This window comes from Pteronotus mesoamericanus, unplaced genomic scaffold (assembly GCF_021234165.1).
Source record: "Pteronotus mesoamericanus isolate MK-2021 breed Mesoamerican mustached bat unplaced genomic scaffold, CSHL_Meso_final contig_182, whole genome shotgun sequence".
NCBI lineage: Eukaryota > Metazoa > Chordata > Mammalia > Chiroptera > Mormoopidae > Pteronotus > Pteronotus mesoamericanus.
The window spans coordinates 16,659,815-16,680,403 of record NW_026555078.1 but is presented as its reverse complement, the minus strand read 5'-3'; the positions used below and the strand labels follow the sequence as shown (position 1 = coordinate 16,680,403).

General features: G+C 40.7%; 1 protein-coding gene and 1 non-coding gene across 3 annotated transcripts in view; one reads left to right on the top strand and one right to left on the bottom strand.

The window, feature by feature from the left end:
* GPATCH2L (G-patch domain containing 2 like) overlaps positions 1-20,589 on the top strand; it is a 56,176-nt gene that overhangs the window by 24,263 nt on the left and 11,324 nt on the right. Inside the window, exons 4-9 of one of the 2 annotated variants that reach the window (XM_054567234.1) lie at positions 465-641; positions 2,399-2,478; positions 5,244-5,311; positions 6,315-6,369; positions 8,510-8,595; positions 20,452-20,546. In XM_054567234.1, coding sequence (XP_054423209.1) covers positions 465-641; positions 2,399-2,478; positions 5,244-5,311; positions 6,315-6,369; positions 8,510-8,595; positions 20,452-20,546 — 561 coding nt within the window. Of the gene's footprint in view, positions 1-464; positions 642-2,398; positions 2,479-5,243; positions 5,312-6,220; positions 6,261-6,314; positions 6,370-8,509; positions 8,596-20,451; positions 20,547-20,589 lie in introns of both variants that reach the window. The other variant, XM_054567235.1, reaches the window with a different exon arrangement.
* On the bottom strand, positions 12,337-12,440 carry LOC129066115 (U6 spliceosomal RNA). The gene has a single exon (XR_008528652.1). It is a non-coding gene; the product is annotated as a U6 spliceosomal RNA (small nuclear RNA).

Sequence of the window (20,589 nt, the reverse complement as noted above, 5' to 3'; positions counted from 1 at the left end):
GGATGGTATATGGGAAGCAGTTTATTTTTGTGGTAAAGGCTTTGGAGTTAATCAGGCTTTGAGTTCAAATCCTGGCTTCATCATATACTATCTTGACCTTGACTTCTTTGGGCTTTAGCTGCCTCATTTGTAAGCTAGAGCTAGTGTAAGGTTTAGAAGAGATAATGTATTTATAGATTTTTAGCATGGATCCTGGTAGGTGGCAAGGGCTTAGTGAGTGGTAGCTTTAGTTTTGTACTATTAAAAGCAGTCCAGCATAACACATTATGAAATTTATGTGAAAGTAGTTTAGTGTCCAGTTTCCATCATAATACAGATCGAGAAGAAGGATCAAAACAATTTTTTGTACTTTGACTTTATTTAAAAGTATACTTAAGCCCATAGCACTGAGAAGTCATCCTCCCATGTGGTTTTTGACAGAGCATGTTAAAATTCCAGCTTATGAAAATGATCTCTTTCTTTAGGGGATGACGAGCAGAGTGATTGGTTCTATGAAGGAGAATGTGTCCCAGGATTCACTGTCCCTAACCTTCTGCCCAAGTGGGCTCCTGATCATTGCTCTGAAGTAGAAAGGATGGATTCTGGCCTGGATAAACTTTCAGATTCCACGTTCCTTTTACCTTCTCGGCCAGCTCAAAGAGGTAAGTTCTAAGGAGACCAAAATACACTTCACATTTCCACGGTTTTCTGCGGGGAGAACCACCCCATGGTACACATGTTCTTCTTCCTCTAAGCACGCACTATCTGAACCGTGGAGCTAGTCGTGGGAATTTTCTTGAGGATTCAAGGGTGAGTCTCAACACTTGAGGTTCTCTCCTAAATCAGTCCTTGGAGACTCTTGGGATATATATTAGCAGGACACTCCTTTAGCTTGCCATTGCCATTTGTGCCAGATGTGGAAGCCTGCCACGGCTGTTTATCCTTCTGTGACTGATGGGCTTTTGAGTGCTTCCTGGAAGCCTGAAGCATTGGATCTGGGAAGGGGACAGATTTCAGTAAGCACATTCATATACAAGTTACAGTGGATGTTTTGAATGGATGATTTAAAAATATTCTTTAAGTAATTTTAATAATGCCCTGGCTGGTGTGGCTCAGTGGGTTGAGCAGCGGCCTGCGAACCAAAAGGCCATAGGTTCGGTTCCCGGTCAGGGCACATGCCTTGGGTTGAGGGCCAGGTCCCCAAGTGGGGTTGTGTGAGAGTCAGCTGATTGATGTTTCTTTCTCTCTCTCTCTCTCTCTCTCTCTCTCTTTCTCCCTCCCTTACCCTTTCTCTCAAAAAATAAATAAAATCTTAAAGAAATAATTTTAATAATTCTGTTATGGTGGACTTCAACGCAAATATATATCTCTTCCCTTTGCTTTTCCTTCAATAATGATACAGCCAGGTGGAGTGGAAAGAGCCTAGGACAGGGAGAAGGAAATGTGATAATACTCTCTGGGGGTGTCTTTCTCTCTAGTTCTGACTATGACAGTCACTTAATTTCCCTGGGTTGTCAGGGTCATTTAAGATACTGTGACATTGAACAAAACTGTTTCAGAAATTTCTTTTAGCTCTATAAATTTACAGGATTCTCAGTAATCAATTAGTATCCAGTTAGTCAGTTATCAAGTATTTGTTAAACATCTGTTGGTGGTCAGAATTTCACCCAGAGCTGTAAACTTTAATAACGTTTCATTATGATGAATTTGGGTGATTGAAAGCCCTTCTCAAAGAAGTTGAAAGACTTCTCTAAAGACTACTCTACTGAGGCACATTGTTTGCTACATTAATAACGTTTATTGAACATTTCATTGACCATGTCTAAAAGCTCTTTATGGAATAGTTAAAATACACACAAATAAGCAAGAATAGGAAAAAGAAGAAACTGAAAATGACCTGCACCCAGAGACACTGCCATTGATAACATTTTGGTGTGGTTTTCCCAGTTGTCTGTTCTGCGTGTAGAATGCATAAAGCAGTTGGGAAAATGGAATTAGATTATGCAGGCTATTTTTACCATTATTTCATGAATTAGAATCATTTTGACTAATGAGTAGCCTTTAACTTATAATTACAAATTCTCGATTATATCTTATATTTGTCTAGTTTTTTTCAGTTTATTAGTACCTTCCATGTACTATTTAATTTGGTTTCAAAACACCCCTATAAGAAGGACTAAGCAAGTGGTTATCCTTCTTTTATAGATGAGAATGCCTAGGTCAAAGGTAAATGACATGCCTGATATAATACTGCTGATGACAAAAATACAGGAATAATAAATCTTTGACAAATAGCCAGTGATACTAGTTTAAGGGTCAGTCTAGTAGATCCTGGGTGATAAGGCATCTGCGATACTAGAAGCATGACATTGCTAAGGAATCTTCTGCATTCAGTTACTTAGGTCTTTTTGTTTTTTAGGGTACCATGCTCGCTTGAATCGTCTGCCTGGAGCTGCAGCTCGATGCCTCAGAAAGGGGCGAAGAAGGCTTGTTGGGAAGGTGATAGCTCTTATTGCTGAGCAAGCTCAGTGGGAGGATGATGTTTCCTATGGGATTTGTGTACCTTCTTGATAATCAGAGGTGCTGCAGAACACCCTGAAGTTAATTATGCCAGCTGGAATATTTTGCTTAAATATTTGCTGGAATACATTCTTAAGAATGGATACATGCATAAAGGATAAAGTTTAATTCATGCAGAAGTTCTGACAAAGCAAACACTGTCATGACAGTATCTATTGTCTATAAATCTTCAGGTCTGATCTCTTGTCTCTTCTATTCTTTTGATTAATCTTATGTTGTTATTATATAAGTTAAAATACTCCTGGCTTCTTTATGACTCCTTCTGAATTCATGGATGCTTCTTTTGTCTTTGGCCTTTTATTCCAGAATTGTTAAGAAAGAAAAAAACTGGGGAAAAATCTTGTCAAATTTCAAAACCCCCTCACTGGCCATGAGGGAGGAATGTATAACTCAGTTCTGCCTTTTCCAAGGATTGTGCTAGGCGCTCAGTTCATTTAATTCTCCCAACAACCTTGTAAAAATGGTGCTATTCCCCTTTAGCAGGTGAGAAAAACTTGGGTTCAGAGAAGTTCAGTAATGTCTGATGTTATCCAGATAGAAGTGGCAGAGTAGAGAATTGAACCCTTGTCTATTTCTCTTTTTTATTGTTTTATTTAAATTTTAAAAATTATTTATGGTTTACTTTAGCTTTGAGATTGAATATAAGTTGAGAATGGGGCTCATACTCAGTCAAAGAAGATGGTGGTGGGCAAAGAGTGAGGAAGGGAGAGCATTTTAGAGTATTAATTGGTTTGTTTCCTCAGTAAGCATTTGGAACGCCTACCGCGTGGCAGGCTCGGTGCCAAGCTGGATGTATAGTGGTCAGAGCCACAGTCGGGCTGCCGTCAGAGAGCTACTAATTTATAATTTAATTAGAGAGCTGTTTTTTTGCAGTTTTAGTCATGCAAAAGAAATGAGGCTGTTTATTTATGAGATGAACTTAGATTCTTTTTATCTTTAAATTCAATTTCAAATGTCTAATTAGAAAGACATTTGATTATCGGAAGAATGATACCTTTTTCTTTTGGATCACTCATTTTCCCGACAATAAAACGCTGCTTTTGCTCTTCTGGGTGCTTACTCTTGATAGCCAGTGGGTAGAAGTGAGTACATGGGGTGGAAGGAAGCAGGAGGTTGTGAGCAGGTGACAGAAATGGTTTGGTTTTTTTTCTCTTTATTTGTTAAGTTTGACAGACAGTATTTTCCTACCTCCTACTTTACTTTGTTTTGGCTCCTATAAAATAAGAGACTTCCACTTCCGTGGGAGTAAATCATCTCATGTTGAAGGCTCCCTTTAGTTTGCCTGGAAGAAAACTAGGGCCTGTTGGACCTCTCTAAGGATTTCAGATGAATAGAGTAATATTTACTTGTTTAATTCATCTTCATCACCTTAAAGAGATATTTGTCATTTTTAGCAGAGGTCACTGTTCTGTCCCCCTTTCTCCCCCCTCCCCATCCCTCTTCTCTTTTTCTAAATTGTAATCATAAATAATGAGTTTCATTCACAGCTCCCTGCCAGCGAGCTGCTAATTACGCAAAGTACTGCTTGTAATTTACACAGTAATAAACTGTAAATTTAAACATTACGGCACTTTAAGTTAGTAATTTTTCTGCTGTAACAAATAGCTCATTTTTCACCCATCTTTTCCCTTGGCCCCACTACCATGGCTTTGTCTGTGACCAGGAGGCATAGGCATAAGGGATGAAGAATATGAAGAATACAGTATGTGAAACCTTTTCGTTTAGTTCCACTCCCACCCAGAATTCTGACCTCAAATTAATTTTTCTATAGCCAGTTCTGTTAAAATGTGTATCCTAGTGTTTAAGCTAATTACACATAAATGAAAGCAGATAATAATATTTACCCAGAAACAAATATGTTTGAGTCACAGGCTTGACATTCTTGATATTCACGGCTGTGACTTATGCTCTCTCACCCTAATGCTTACTCATATTGTGCATAACTCTTAGTTGCATACTGTTGGTATGCTTCGCCAGGTACTGGGATATTCATTGTAAATGTGCTCACAGCACGTGGAGGGTGAGTGCCTTCTGTCATTTTCCAATTTTTTGGAGATGATTAGTTTCGGAATTGTTTATAGTGTGATGGTAACATTGCATATTGCAGTCTTTAGAACCCCAAATTTAAGAACTAATTTATACAAACTTCTACTTAAGATGACATTTAACAAAGGGCAGGGCGACAGTTTTTATAAGTTGCAGAAGTTCTTTGACGTGTATATATTTACTCAGTAGGTAGTTTGGTGTTACCAGTGAGGACTCTGTAAATGTTTCGCTATGAAGGCTGCTTGGGCTGTAATCAGATGATCTGTGGGAGCTTGAGGTGCTGCTAGCTTGGTAACAGTCAGCTGCTGTTGGATTTTTTAAAAAAGTATTTTTATTTCTATGTACTTTTGTAACTCCAGGAGGTATTACTATTAATAAAATACTATATATAGTAAACAATGTTTATAATGACTTTTTTGGAACTAGAGAAGAATAAGTCTAGGGTAACATGAAATACTTCTAAGTTAGATTCCTATAAAAAGAAATGTAGTTGCTGTTGGATTTTAAGATTGACATTTGTCAAGTCCCTTTGAAATTGCTGGTACAGTTATGGGAAAGTGTGAGCTTGATTGACAGGTTGTGCTTTATATGTTTGTTTCTGTGGTTAGATGACACTCTTGCCTTCCTTGTCTTTTCAGGAGACCAGCATAAGTACTTTGGGTTCTGAGAGGATAGGCCACATCATCAGTGACTCTCGACACAAAGAGTAAGTGCTCATGTCTTTACTGGCTATTCTAGTCTGTCCCTAGGAGAAGGAGGCAGAGGAAAGTGTTATAAAGGAACCTAGAAACCTGACTTCAGAGCTGAAAGAGGAGATCTTAAAGATTTGCACTTTATAACAGTCAACGTGGCTAATACCCTCAACCTTGGAGAGTGATTATTTTTTCCTTTCTAAAGTAGTTTTTATTTTGTTGCTTTTTATATTTATAGGTGCTGTATTATAAAAGTGGCCCCTAATAAAGATGTTATATTTAAACTCATTTTTTTTTCTCTTAATTTTTTTTTGGTCCACAATGGCTGATTGCCTCTACATTCTCTTTTATTCTCTTCCCATTTTCCGACTTCTATCTAGAAAAATAGCTTTCTGTGCTAACTACTGTGATGAGTACAACTAAGAAGCCTGTTCGTAGCTATGGGGAAATCATTCCGCCCTTTCCTGTGATAGCCTGGTCCCCTAACATGATTGGCTTTTTGATATCCACTGCACACGTCATGGTCAGTACCCAGTTACGATCCGATACCTATCCAGCCTGGGCAAAGTTTCAATTTACAAAATAGGCAAGATGTGTGTGTGGTTTATGCCCTTGTTGAATTGGAGATCCTTTTGTCACTGCACAGCTGAGATAGCATTGGTGTAATTTTCGGTGTATTGGTAGAGTGTCTGGTCTTTTACATTCTGTTACAAGGCTTTTTCCTTCAAAGAGTTATTTACTGCAAAAAAGGTTCATACACATTTAACATCTCTTTCCTTTTCTCCTTCAGCTCCATCTTTTCCCGTTTCTTTCTTTGTATTCACTTCATTATGCCAAGATCTTTATATGTTCTCCTCCTCTCTATAATTTTCCTACCACTTCTTTTATTGTTTTCTTTACTGTTATTCTCTTCCTCTCTCTAGTTTCTGGTTACCATCAGCTGGGAAAAGGGAACGAAATCAGGTAAGGTCTTTTCTTTGTTATCTTTATTTTATCATTTGGTTTCCTTCTCTTTAGAAAGAATAAAGTGTTGGCTTCTGATTTTCCTCACATTTCTGCTTGTGCACATGAGGTAAGGTTCCTATTCTCTATGTTATTCTGATTTTCTTGGAGGACTGTTTCTCAAGAATAGATATTCACTGATAAGAACTATAGCTAATTCCCCTTGTTAGGTGCAGCTGTGATCTTTAGTGTATTACTTATAACACATATTTCATGGGAACCCCATTTTTATTTTAGTTTTGAACTTTGCAATGAGAAATCAGAATGAACCTCATCTGCTATGGTTTACTTCAACATCAGAGTCTTGTGCTGAGAAGTAAATGTTGAAGCCTACGCGTATGAAACAGAAGGAGGAAGAGCTGCTTTGGGTGAAGTGGGGTCAAGGACTCGAAGTCTTGTTCTCTTAGTCTTGTCCCTAGCAAGCCCCTGAGGGAGCCCTTGGCACGTTGAGTCCTTTGTAAGGGTCATAATTGAAAAATTACTGACAGTGGCTAGTGTTCCTTTATGTTTGACCCTTTGGGTTTTAGAAGGGAAAGAGGTTCCTTTATCCTGGTGATCAGTTATAACATAAATGTAATCATTATAGCGAACTCGTTATTTCACAGAACTAGAGTAAGGACAAGGCTGTGTAATAATAATTGATATAAAAGTAGCAGGTGGCAGGCAGAGACTGCATTTGGGGGAGCTCTGAGTTAGAGTGCTCATCATGTTTGCATTGGAGGACATAAGGCAGAGGGGGACCCTTAAGGGTCACCCTGTCCAGATCTGTTAATTAGAGATGAGGTTTAAACTATTTGTCCAAAGTTATAGAGCTCATAGAGCTATGGCTGGAACCTCTGACACAGAGAACAGTTCTGTAGTTTGTATTCTTTTTAAATTTTTTTCTTAAAGATTTTATATATAGAGAGAGGGGAAGGGAGGGAGAAAGAGAGGGCAAGAAACATCCCGATCAGTTGCCTCTCACATGCCCCCAACTGGGGACTTGGCTGGCAGCCCAGGAATGTGCCCAGGAATGTGCCCCGACTTGAGTCAAACCCATGACCTTTCAGTTCTCAGGCCATCACTCAACCCACTGAGCCACACCAGCCAGGGCCGTAGTTTGTGTTCTTGTAAGTTCTTTGGAAATTACCATTTGGAGTTCTTTAAGTCTTAAAATATATTTAGTTCTAAAATTCTGGGTGAAGTTTATTTATTGTGGAAAAAACCCAAAGAAAGCTAGTAAACATAAAGTGAGGTACTTTTATATATAGTATCCCATTTGATCCTCGCAACCACCTTTTGAGGTCCACAGATGTTTCATAGGTGAGAAATTGAAATCGCTTTATAAACTTAAAGCAATGTTTCATTCAGTCCTCATAATAACTCTGTAAAATAGTTAAGACAGTCAGTGATACATCCATTTCACAGGTAAGGATAGTAAAGCTCAGAAATTATATCATCTTTAATATATGGCAACTCAGTGGTAGACTGGCGCTAAATGTTAGTTATTCTAATTCTTAATACATTCTGTTTTCACTACACTGTGCTGCTGGTGTGTGCTAACCAGCTCTTCACTGGACACATTTGCCAGGATAGGGAAGTGGAAGGCAATTTCGTGCTAGGCTTCTCAGCCACAGAGGCTGATGGTCAGTAGGCCTATGTCTCCATTATGTCAGTTGTAAAGTGCAGTTGACCTTTGACAACAGGGATTTGAGTTGGGCAGGTCCGCTTACGCACAGATTTTTAAAAATAAATACTGAAATTTATTTTCTCTTTTGATTTTCTTAAAATTTCCTAGCTTTTTTGGTAGGAATATAGTATGTAATACATATAACATATAAAATATGTGTTCACTGACTGTTATGTTATCAGCAAGGCCTCCAGTCAACAGCAGGCTATTAGTTAAGTTTTTGGGAAGTCAAAAGTTTTACATGGATATTTGACTGTGCTGGGGTTGGCGCCCCTAACCCCTATGTTTGTTCAAGGGTCAATCGTACTGTTTTCTGCCACTTGAGTAATTACTGTTTATCAGAAGTTTTTGCAAAAGAATAGTCTTTTTTCGAGGTGCGGTAGATGAGGTGCGCCGGGGCACACCGCTGGGTGTGCGCGACCTTACGGAGCGGTGTCTGTGGGATGGTCAAAGGGGAGAAGTAATCAAGTAGCAGGTTATCCTTTAAGGTCAGGTTAGTTTCATATAAACCTTACTAAAGCAGTCCTGTTTATTTTTGCAGTTCAATCCGCTTTCTCCCCTTTACTCCCTGGATGTTCTTGCTGATGCTTCTCACCGGAGGTGTTCCCCTGCACAGTGCTCTGGCAGGTAACTGTCTTCTGGTGGCTGCTGCTTCCAGGCAACACCAGTTTCCTTTTTATAACACCTTTTAAAGTATGTTTGTGTGTCATCTCCAGTTTGGTCTTTGCAACAGCCTTTTGAGGTCAATGGATGTTTTACAGATGCAGAAACTGAGGTAGAGTCGCGAGTTATTTTTCCTGTAGTCATGTGACTAGTATGTTATTTAAGTTTCAAGTCTGACCTAAGTCTTCTGGCCCATATTTTATATTTCTTCTGCTCTAAGCCCCGTCTTCACAGAACAGTATTAGTGGTCCTCGTTTGTCAGGAACCGCTAATACTGTTAGTATTCACGAACAGTCCTGCATAATCTGACTTCTGGCTATGGGTCCAGACCCCTTTCATAGACTTCTTCCTCTTTCTCTGCACCAGGGATTTCCCGTTTGTTCTTCAAACACAGCGGCCCTTTCCTACCTCTGAACCTTCACATGTGCTCGCTTTGCTTGAACTACTGTCTCAGAGCAGTTTCCAGGATTGGCTCCTTTTCTTCTCAGCTTGGGCCGCCTCCTCAGGGAGGACCTCTCAGACCATCCTCTTTAAGGGGACCATCTCTACCACTCTTTACTTATTATGTATATATTTTTTAGAGCCTTAACACCATCAATAATGACTTTATTGGGCTTCCCTCACCCCCACTCTCTCCTCCTTCTAGAATATAAAGTTGGAAGTGCAGGGACCTTATCTTTTTCCCTGATACAGCCCTAGCATCTAACAGACAGTGTCTGGCACTAACTAGATACTTAGTATATATTTGTCAGACTAAATCTACATAGCAGAATGAATTTAGCACCTCTCAATATAAACTCTCAAGTTAGGAGACATACAAAGTAAATATGGTTTTAATTGTAGCATTCCCTAGCAGGGTTATTGTTCACAGAAGAGCAGTTAATAGGCTGAACCAAAAGAGTTTTATTATTCCTAGTAGCACAAAGAATTTCTTTCCAAGGTTCTGATGATTGTTTTTTCTTCCTAATACATTCTTAAATGCATATGTTCATAGATTTGGGTTACAGAGGGCACAAAGAAATTATTCTTTCATGGATACTATTAGAACTCCCATTATGAGCTGTAACAGTAAACTCTGTACCATAAACAGCCACCAGAAGTAGTATTTAAATGGGGAAAGTCTTTCAAGAAGAGAGACCCATCCCAAGTGGCATTATTAGGAAAGTGTGAAATTGGGGGATGATGATAAACTACTATAAGGCCTTTTCTTTGGTAGTATGCAATTTATTCATCATTCATTCATTTGGTATTTGCTGACTCCCTACTGGGCGCCAGGCTCTTTGATTAGAAACTACCCTTAAGGAGCTCCCATTCTCATGGGAAAGGCAGGTGTGGAAATTGACAGTCACAAGAGGCAGTGCTAAGCGCATAAAGGTGTGCACCAGAATGACGTGAAGCACAGAGCAGGGCCCCTACCTCAGGCGCAGGGAGGTTTTCTTAGAGGAGGTGGTGGTGTTCAAGTTGTCTTGGAAGACACAAGATTTCCATTTATAGGAAAGCAGTCCTCAAGCTTTTAGTCTTAACACTAAATAAAAAAAAATGGCCATGTACACTCTTCGGGAAGACTGTAAGTGGCACCGTAGCATGTCAGAGCTGGAAGTGAATTATTCGCCTGCCTTCCTTTACCTCTGCTGCCTAGAGCTGGGCTGCGCCCAGTACCCATGCTCTCATCAGGGTTCCTCTCGCCTGTAAAGCCCCCTCCCAGCTGGAGTGGGTGTCAACTTCGTGTTTCTTTGTGTACCTCATTATCCACATCATTATTTTCATTCTCTTGCTGGCGGTGCTTGTAGCTGGACTTGGAAACATAAAGAAGTCTAGGGTATGCGTTGGTGACTTGGCTTTAGGGAAAGACTGCCTGTTGCCAAAAGCAAGGTGAGAGAGTGTGGACAATTAGAGCTCACTCTGTCTTTCTAGTCACCATTTCTAGGGTAGTGGACACAAAGTGGGCTGCATGTATGGGGTTTTTTGTTTTAAATTGTACATATGTTAGTCTAGCAGCACCTATTTTTGTTTTGTGTCTGTATTACATGTATATGGAGTGTTCAGATTTTTTAATCATGAGGGTGCACACCCAATAAAGTTTGGCGACCACTCCTCTGTGGGAATGGCCAGCACAAGTGACCTCTCTGTAGTTTTTAGAGAATGTGGACGGTGAAAGATGGAGCCTCTGGAGCCCCCTCTCATTTCTTTGAGATAGTGGGGGCCCTGCCCAGCCTGTGGTCAGGAAGGAAGCAGCAGCCCAGGTCCAGTTGATGGGTGATGGGTGAGATGGGAGTCAGAACTGGGTGGTGGGCTTCGCAGAGTGGGCGGTTTAACACAGCCTGGCGCCTAGGAAGGCGAATGTTGAAGAGTGGTGGTGGTAGGGAAGAGGCAGGTGAAGGAGTGTATTAAAAACTGTTTCGAATGGAAATTTTATCTTTTTCTTGTTCCATTTTATCTGTAGTAGGAAAAATTCCTTTCAAAGCATTTGGGCAGCACTGGGAATTTCACACCCATCATTAGAACGATTTGTGTGTGTATGGTGGTGACTATGTTATCATTAGTGGTATAATTTTATTTTGCGAAGAGAGAAGTGTTTCCTGTTTTATCACAGCTTTCCCTGAGGAGGGCTGGTGTATTAATTTGCTGTATTGCCTCCTGGCTGTTCCCAGGCTGTTTTTCCTCTTCATCATGGAATTTTTAATGGCCCTCGTGCCTCTTGGGAAGCATGTGAGGAAGAGTTCCTCGGGGAGCGCTTTTCTTTTTTCACATGCCTATAATTACTCTCCTTTAAGAGCACAAAGAGTTTGATAATCGTGCCTGAACTGTGAAGGTTTCCTCCTGTTGGGTTATTGAGCTGAGGCTGCTTCCTGCCCGGACACGGCCAGTTCCACAGTCCCCCACACTCAGCTGCGTGAGAGGGAGGGCCCCTTGCCCACCTCCCCACTGTTAGAGCGGCCATTGTGCAGCCCTGTCCGCAGCGTGAGCCCTGGGGGCCGCGGGGCTGTGACGACCTCAAGCCTCCTTCTTGTTTAGTGTTTCATTGCTGCAAACAGAGAGATGATGAGGCCATGATTTTAAGAGATCATTTTATTTATGTTTCATTTTAATATAGCCCAGATAGCAGGTGCAGTAGATGGGAGAGGGAGTCTTTGTGGTGTTTGTGCCACCTAATATTTTTGTGGTTGACAGGTTTTCAGAAATACCACTGTAGAGATACTTCAGTTTGGTGGTTTTCAACCCAGACTACACTTTGGAATCACCTGAGAAGCTTTAAAAAGTATATCCATGCTGGGCCCTACTTGTGTGGCTCAGTGGGTTGGGCGTCATCCTGTGCAGTGAAAGGTCGCAGGTTCGATTCCTGGTCAGGGCACATGCCTGGGTTGCAGTTTTGGTCCCTGGTCAGGGCATGCTTGAGAGGCAACTGATGGATCTTTCTCTCTCACATGGATGTTTCTCTCCTCTGTCTTTCTCTCTTTCCCTCTCTCTAAAAAATAAATAAATAAAATCTTTAAAAATATATATATATATTCATGCTGGGCCCCCCTTCCCACGATTATGATTTAATTGATCTGGGATGGGGCCCAGGCATTGGCATTATTGTAAAGCTGCTGGGTGACTCTAATACACAAACAGGGTTAAGACCTGTTGTCCTAAATGCATATGGTTTTGTGACTGGTGCTTTGTAGTTTGCTTAACAGGAAGTCTCATTTCATATCTTTTTTTTAAAAAATGGAACACTTCACGAATTTGTGTGTCATCCTGGCGCAAGGGCCGTGCTGATCTCTGTGTTGTTCCAATTTTAGTTTATGTGCCGCAGAAGCGAGCACTCATTTCATAATTGGCACGCGTTCTGTGCTTTGATGTTGTGAGCGTGATCTCTTGCGGGACGTAGAGCGCTGGCCTGCTCTTAGCGCTGGAGAACTGCTGAGGTGAGAGGAGAGCGTTAGTCAGGGTTTACCGCAGTGCCCTGCATGCAGTGATTCCCCGTGGAGGAGTTGTTGGGGGGTGTGCGGGTGGCTGGACAGTCGGCGGGTTGCATGGATGACATTCTGAAACCAGCGGCTTGGTTTGGCTGTTTCGGTTGCCGGGACTGGGACGTTGCTGTTAAAACAGTCCACTTGGTGTTGTGTTAAGAACTGCTGCGGCTCAGACAGTAGGTGGTGTGAGTGGTGTTCTGGTAGAGGCAGCGGTTTCACTGTCAAGGGCACAGTCAGAGAATGGTAATAAGGAGCTAGTGCTGTAGGCAGCTTTTCCCAAAATGAGAGATTTATTGATCGTCCAGGATAGCTTTTCTTACCATTATTGCCTTAGAAACCCCTAACTAGAACTTACCAATTGCTGCATCTCTCTGTAAGATGCACAGGTCACCAGTTGTAGTTTTTGAATGTCTCATGGCAGCTTTGAGTTTTCTCCAGCGTTCCTGACCTTTTCTCTGCTCTGGGTAGTGACTTGGTAATGCATCACCATTTCCATTAATTTCTTCTTGAAGTTCTTAATCTCATCGCAGTAGATGGTAGACCCAGGTAAGAATCTTGGCTTTACCTGGGCAAATGATTTAACCTCCCTGTACCTCGATTTCCTCATCTTTAAAATGGAAATATCAATATTTATTGGGCTAGTGGTGATCAAAATGAAATACTGTATTTGAATATGATACATACTGGTAGCTAATATTATTATTTTTGTTATATAATTACCCTACGTTGTCCTTGGGATAATTGCAGTTTTACAAACTCGTGAGTCGGCTTCCAGAGCCGTTTGCTAATGAGATGTAGTGCAGATTCTTGAGGCGCTTAAACGGCCTCAAATGAACTATAAGAGGAGGCATTTGGACAGTGTTTGGGTAAAAAAGAGAGATATTCCTGCCCATTAGAGATTTGAAATATGATAGACTGTGCTCATTGTAATTCATTTTATCTGTTCACAAACATTATGATCTGCATATCAGAGTTGTGTGCCCAGCTGGCTGGGCCACTTGACAAGGAGTTTCAAAGAGCAAGAAGAAGACTCAATTCATGCTATTAATTTTGACCTTTGGAGCCACAGTAAACAGCCTCAGGTTTTACCTCAGGGCCTGTGAGGAGGAGCCTTTGTTAGCCTCCTGTCTGCTGTGGATGCCGCGATGCTCTGCAGCTCTTCCTCACCTCTTAGTGCCATGGTTTTGCCCACGTGTAGGAAATGTTTCTGCTCTAACATTGTCCACACAGCTGCCAGTTCTGCTGGAACTTCCCATTTTATAGTACACAGTTCTTGAATTTTTTGTCCTCTGTTGGAGGGTCTTGTTTATAGCAGCTCTCAGCCAGTTGGCATCTCCCTGCCTAAGTGGAGCGATGAAAGCATTTTCTCCCCCTCTGTTTTGCCAGTGTAATATACCCGTCTTTCCAGCTGATGGGAAGCTGCGCTGCTCCTGTGGGTGGCGTGAAACAGCTTCATGATATGTCAAGCTTGGCTCAGCCACGGGAAATAGATTACGGAGCACTTTCAGGTGCTAGTGAGCAGTTTATCACCGACTGCTGAGGGTTAGTTTGAGTGAAAATACTAGTGGAATTGCCAGGGTCTCTTCCTGTTAGATCAGCCTCCGCTGAGTCCTGTAATTCTGAGGTGGTTTTCTCCCCCTAGCTGCTGCTAGTGTCAGAGACCTGGGTCCTTTGCTACATGCAAGTCTGTCATACTTCCCTACTGGGCGTGTAATAAATGCCAGTTACCCCTGAGATAAAATCACATGTGAGCAAAGGGGCATCTCTTCTTCCCTAGGTTTAAGTCTGTTTCCCCTCACTGTACCTCAGCATTTTGCTTGTTCCTTAGTTATGTCCCGGTGTCCGTATCTGTTAGTTCTTCATGCACCAGCTTCCCTCACTGCTGTGAGTTCCTGGTGGAAGGGCCGCGGGCTCAGTCCCCTTGTGCATGCGCTCTCCACCACCAGCACAGCGCTTCACATAGGGTGAGCCTGCGTACATTTTCGTTAAAAGTAGTTGAGGTAAATAGATGAGCAACTGAGGAGAATAATCGGGATATATAATATATATGACCTTTGTCCCTTAGAAGTATCAATCATTCTTTCTTGATGTTACTATTTTGTAGGTATTTAAGGAAAGGTATAGCAAATAAATACCTTTCCACAATAAATTTTATGTAAAAAAAAAATGAACTTTCCATCGGGTTTTTAAAATGAGTGGTTTTTGAAGGTGAACTGTTCCTTCCATTAGCTCATCATTGGCAGATGAAGACTGTTTCTCTCCTTAGGACTCGCTCCAAACATCTTTGTTCTAAGTCTACAGCAGTCACTTCAGTTATTTTTTTTGCCAACATTGGTTCTATTAAACATGCATGTTTTTCTCCAAGTAATTCTTTTCCCCTAAAAGTACATTCCTGCCCCAGGGACATAGCGATCTGCCCAGTCTCCTAAGTAACACTGCGGCTGCAACAGCTCACCTGATCTGTCAGTCACCTGCAGAAAAATAAAATCGAAACGCCGTGTTTCTGTACGGGTGTACAGAGTGAGCTTTCAATTAGTTGTTAATCTTCAGCATTCACCTTACACCATGATAGGAAGTTAGTGCCTTTTCCTGAAGTGAACATTTTTAAAGTCTGTTTTTGTTGATTTTAATGCTCACTTCCCCCCATAAATCCTTTTTGGCAAATGCTGCTGAATGTGATGCTTTTAGGGGACGTACTGACCTGGCTTCGTGCTGTGGAAGAAGTGCTGAGGAGCGCTGAGGCCCCCGCCGGCGAAGCTGAATAAGCCTGGCCTGCAGTTTCTGTGGGTTAACTGCCTGTATACCGGGAAACAGTATTTTTGTCTAAATATTTGTTCATTTTAATCATTCTGTTATTCTTTATGTTAAATATTTAGATCTCATTTTTTTTACTAGCTTAGCTTTGGGAATTGGTATATTTTTTTAACTCAGTCATTTTCACATTAGGTAGAAGCTTATCAGTATTACTTGAGGAGAAACTTCAAAGTAAACATACTACTGATTCTTCCCCCCCACAACATGGTGATGGATGTGCATTTTGTAAAAGCTCCTTATGTCATTTTGATAAACATTTGCCACTTCAGTTGAGAGGGAAGTTTTAATAACTTGGTAGAGCTTTTAGCTTAACTTAGCCACTACATTATTGAATGACCCCCTTCCCCCACATATAGTACATAGCTTGTTAAGACAAAAACAGCTGTACACTGCTCTTGAAAAAGAGTTTTAAAAAATCTTACATATTCTACCCTTTCTATTCATATGTGGGGCTCCCTATGGGTGGAGAGGGTGTGCTGAGAAGGGGAAGCTCAGACTCTTTTTCCCTGTCTTTTGCGATATCTTGCTTGTTCATTATCCTTTTCAGTTTATACTTTGTGAATAGACAATGATACTGTTAGAGCAAAATAACACAAGTTAAAGAAATAACACATTAAAAAGAAAAGCCACAGTTTAGGTTAAATATTCCGAAATGAAATGAGTAGGTCAGTCTTTTTATTTTTCCTTCCCTTCTTTAGTAGTTTATGTCTACAGATGACTGATACGCAATTACTTGGGGGTAAACAGAAAACTGGAACTGCCTTTTGAATAGAAAGCTGAGGCTGCAGCAGGTGCCCGCCGCCACGTTCAGAGTGTCCCCACGGGCTGTCCATTGCCCCTGAGCAGGGCTGTCCCTCCTGCGTCCTGAGCGTGCCCTGCAGCATGGCGCGTTCCAGCTCCTGCATCCTGTCAACGCTCTTGCTCCAAGCGCTCAGCTTCCTCTTTGCGTTCCCCAGGCTTACTCTGGGTTCTTTTCCTTCTTTGTCCTCTAAGGTTCTTCCCAACAGATGGAGCCTTCCTAGGGAAAAATAGATTTTCCCAAGCTCTAAACTCTACCATACTAGTGTTCATTTAAAACCAAAACAAGGACAGTGGAAAACAATTTGACTATTTGTCTTCCTCCCTCTCCAGATCTTTACTAGAAAGAGACATAGAGACTCTGAGACAAATATCCCTTCTGTACTCAGCCCGAAGGTGTGATGTTATTATTCCTCTTATAACATAGCTCTCCAACCTGGAAATGGTCTTAACAGAAGTGTTTTAAGAAGGAAGAAGCATTAAGCTGAGTTTTAGGAATGAACATGACTTTCCTTTATCCCTGCCTCAGTTTTTCTATGATTCAGATTCTGTCACTGGAAAGCTGTGCAGCTCGAAATAGGACCGGGCTCCATTAGGAGAGAGACTGTTTTGTTTACCATCATACCCCAGTGCTCACTAAAAACCCAATGAGCAATGGAAGAAGCAAGAAACCTGCTGAGTAGAAAGGAAATAGTTCACAGAAGAATACTTACTTTTACAACAAAATAAGGCCATTGACTTAGTAAGTTTCGTTACTTGGTTTCCTCGGAAAGCCTTCAGTTCTGTCCTAAGTTACAACCAGAGGAAATTTACAAAATTTGAGGATTTAGAATGTTCAAGGTAACCATTAGGAGTGGGAATGAGGTGGGAGAAGTAGAACATTTACTGTAAAAGAAGGAACAGGCTAGAGGCTTAGCAGTTGGGAGGCATTTAACACAAGGACAATCAACCCTGAAGCCTGTAACATTACCGAGCAGGGAATAGCGGACCCGTGGCCCAGAGAGTCGGGCATCATAAGGACCACGTGAGTCTCTGCGGTCACAGCCGTCCCCTGTGGACGTTGCAGAATGTAGTGCAGTCTGATAACCTATGTGCATAGTAGTAGGTGATACTTATTTTCATTTTATTAAAGTAAATATTTTTAAAACCACTGTATTTCTATTAAAATTTTAAACATTGGTACATAAATGGTTTCATCTTTTTACTCTAAAACGTGTCATTCCTTGAAAACGTGAGATAAGTGGTACTGACCAGGTCCATAAAGGAGGGACATAATAGGCGCCTTTAACCATCCTACTGACACATCGCAAACATGCAAAGCTGTGAAAATGATGGATGGAGTGTAAATAAAAGGCAGCATTTATTTAGTTCAGCCCAAGCTGAGACTCTGAGAATTGATATCTTAAAGCCCTTTTGAGTACTTTTCTTAAGCTTTCCATTTTGCATCTGTTTCTTAAAACAGCATTTTATAAACATTGATCTTAAAGAAGTAGTGTTTTTTAATTAATTGAAGGACAATGTACATAAAGAGAAGTTTAGAAAGAAATGTATACTTGATGAATTTTCAGCATCCAGAAACAGAACATTACCAGAACGAACCCCCAGAGCTCCTAGTCACCGTCCCTTTCCCTCTGCACCCCGCAGCTCAAAGGTAACCGCTGTCCTGGTGTCTAACTACACAGTTAAGTTTCCAGAGATGGCGTTACCATTTAATCAAAAAAGTTTTGAAGGGTCGTTTGATGAGCTTAAGGTAAAGAAGAAAGACCATGAATATAAACTGTTACCCTTTGGTTTGACTTGTTTTGCTTTCTGAAATACTTTAGGAGAAGCAGGATTGAATTAGAACAAAGCCCTTGAACAGTTTGAGTCTGAATGTACTCAGGTACTTTGTGTGTAGAGAAGATGGAAACTGTTCTGTTCATTTCTCTGTTTTGAAGAGAAACGGAAATTTAAAAAAAAATTTTAGAGAATGGGGAGGCAGTAAGAGCGGGAAAGAAACATCAACGTGAGAGAGAAACATTGAGTGGTTGGTTGCCTTTCGTAGAGACGCCAGTCGGGGAACGAGCCCGTAACCTAGGCATGTACCTTGACTGGGAATCGAACCAGCGACCTTTCACTTTTTGGGATGATGCCCAACCAACTGAGCCACATCAGTCAGGGCTATGAGAAATGCAATTTTGTGGTGTCATTTCCTTTTCTCCCTTTGTCTGGTTTCCAAGGGAATTTCCAAGGGAATTCCTTGTTTACCAGCTCTGCATTTAGACTAAAGACCTGTCTACTTTTGACATTCTGACATCTATCTACCTTTTATTTTAATTTTTATTTTATTTTTGATTTAGACTTATTCCCAGGACTTGGTTACGGTATGAAAAATGAATTGTTTTCCCTCCTTTACATACTTATATTTACATTTCATGTTGGAAATTTGGAGTTAACTATTCATGGGATACTTAAAATTAACTCTTTCCATGCAGAACAGAGCGATGGATAAAAGGTGATTTGGATGGACTTTCCAAGCCACAGGCTTTATATTGGGAATCTGCCTATCTTGGTTTTCTTTGCACTCTAAAAAATTTCTTGACATTTCAGTCAATTTTTTTCTTTCCTTGTTTATACATTGAATGCTCTCTGAAGCTTTTGCTATTTGGAGAAAAGAGCATGAGAGCGGGGAGAGGAAGGGAAGGAGGGAGGAAAAAGTAAGGAAGGAAGGAAAAGGGAGAGAGAAGCATGCGTATGTACTTTTAAACTGTGAAAGTTGACAGATTGGGACCCCCCCCCCCCCCCCGCCGCCCACCCATAGGAAAATTTGTCCATTCAGCAGTTGTCTTGTTGCCTTGCTAACCAAGTTTTCTTGGATTTGATTGAGATTCCAGTTTTAAGACTATTAAGCCATGAGACTTCATCCCCAGCTAGGACTACCAATTAGGAGTTCATCTGGTGTAATTTTACTAGATTTCTTTTTATATGTTACGTAGTCTGGCTATTTTTTAAAAATTGTGATAAAATATACATAACAAAATTCACTATTTTCATCATTTTTAGTGTACAATTGGCTATTTGGTTTTTAGAACTTTTATTCATTCATATCAGTTCTAGTCAACAGATACTCAGTGAGGATCAGCTCTGTACCTTTTGCTGGGGTTGGAAGGAAGGTCATTGGAAAATTATGAAAGAAATACAAATATGGTCCCTGTTCTCAAGAAGATTAAGCCTCATTAGGGAAACAAGATCTGTGTACAGCAGGTACATAATAATTCATGGTAGATAAGGTCTGAATGTTCAAGGAAACTTTGTGTAAAGGCAAGACTCCGCCTGGTCCTTAATCAGGGGCAGTATGTGTCTAGTTTGAGAGGAAGGAGGAAGTGGGGAACTAAAATAGCATACCACCTATTCCAGTGTCAAGCCGATTTTTTCTCAGACAATCTTGCTTTTCTAGTATTGAAACTATCACTATTTTGTTTTTAAAATAAGCTGAACAGCCCTGACTGGCGTGGCTGAGTTGGTTGGGCATTGTCCCATAAAGTGAAAGGTCACTGGTTCGATTCCTGGTCAGAGTACATGCTTGGGTTACAGCCTGGTCCCCAGTTGGGGTGTGTGTAAGAGGCAATCGATTGATGTCTCCCTCACACATAGATGTTTTTCTCCCTCTCTTTCTCTGTCCCTTCTCTCTCTAAAAGGAAATAAATAAAGTCTTAAAAAAGAAAAATAAAAAAATAAGCTGTACATTCAGAAGAAGGGACATAATGTTAGCACATAATTTATATTTTTAAGAATCACAGAAACTTGCTACGCAGACGCTATTAAAAATCTGGATATATAGTGATAGAAGGGTTAAACTTCCTATTAAAATTCTATGCATATGTCTGTGTTCATGCAGCATTAAACTTTTCAATATATTACCGCTTGGGAGTAGGTATTTCATTAGTGAGCTTAGAACAATTGAGGTTATAGTTTTTATGAAAAATGTACAAAAATCAGCATGTAATGAAATACATATTTACTGAAATTAATCTTGAATGCCTGATAGTTTGCTAATCAGGTAAAAAGTTGAGAATGGGTATATTTTGTGAGTAAAGGGTGAATTATGATTAATTGTGAATAATCTTGAACTGACACTTGATGGCAAAAGATGATGCTGATTTTGTTGGTCTATCTCTGTAGTGGGTCAAGGGTTTTATCTGAGCTGAACCTAATGTCTTAATGAGAATTACAAAGTTAAAACAGTATTTTTTCTTTGTTGCCTCTGCAGACAGGCAAACATACACTTGGGACCCCCATGTTCACGTGACATCAAGAGGAAACGGAAGCCTGTGGCCACAGCATCTCTATCCAGCCCGAATGCAGGTAATTATATGTAGCTATTATTTATTGAGCACTTACTATATGT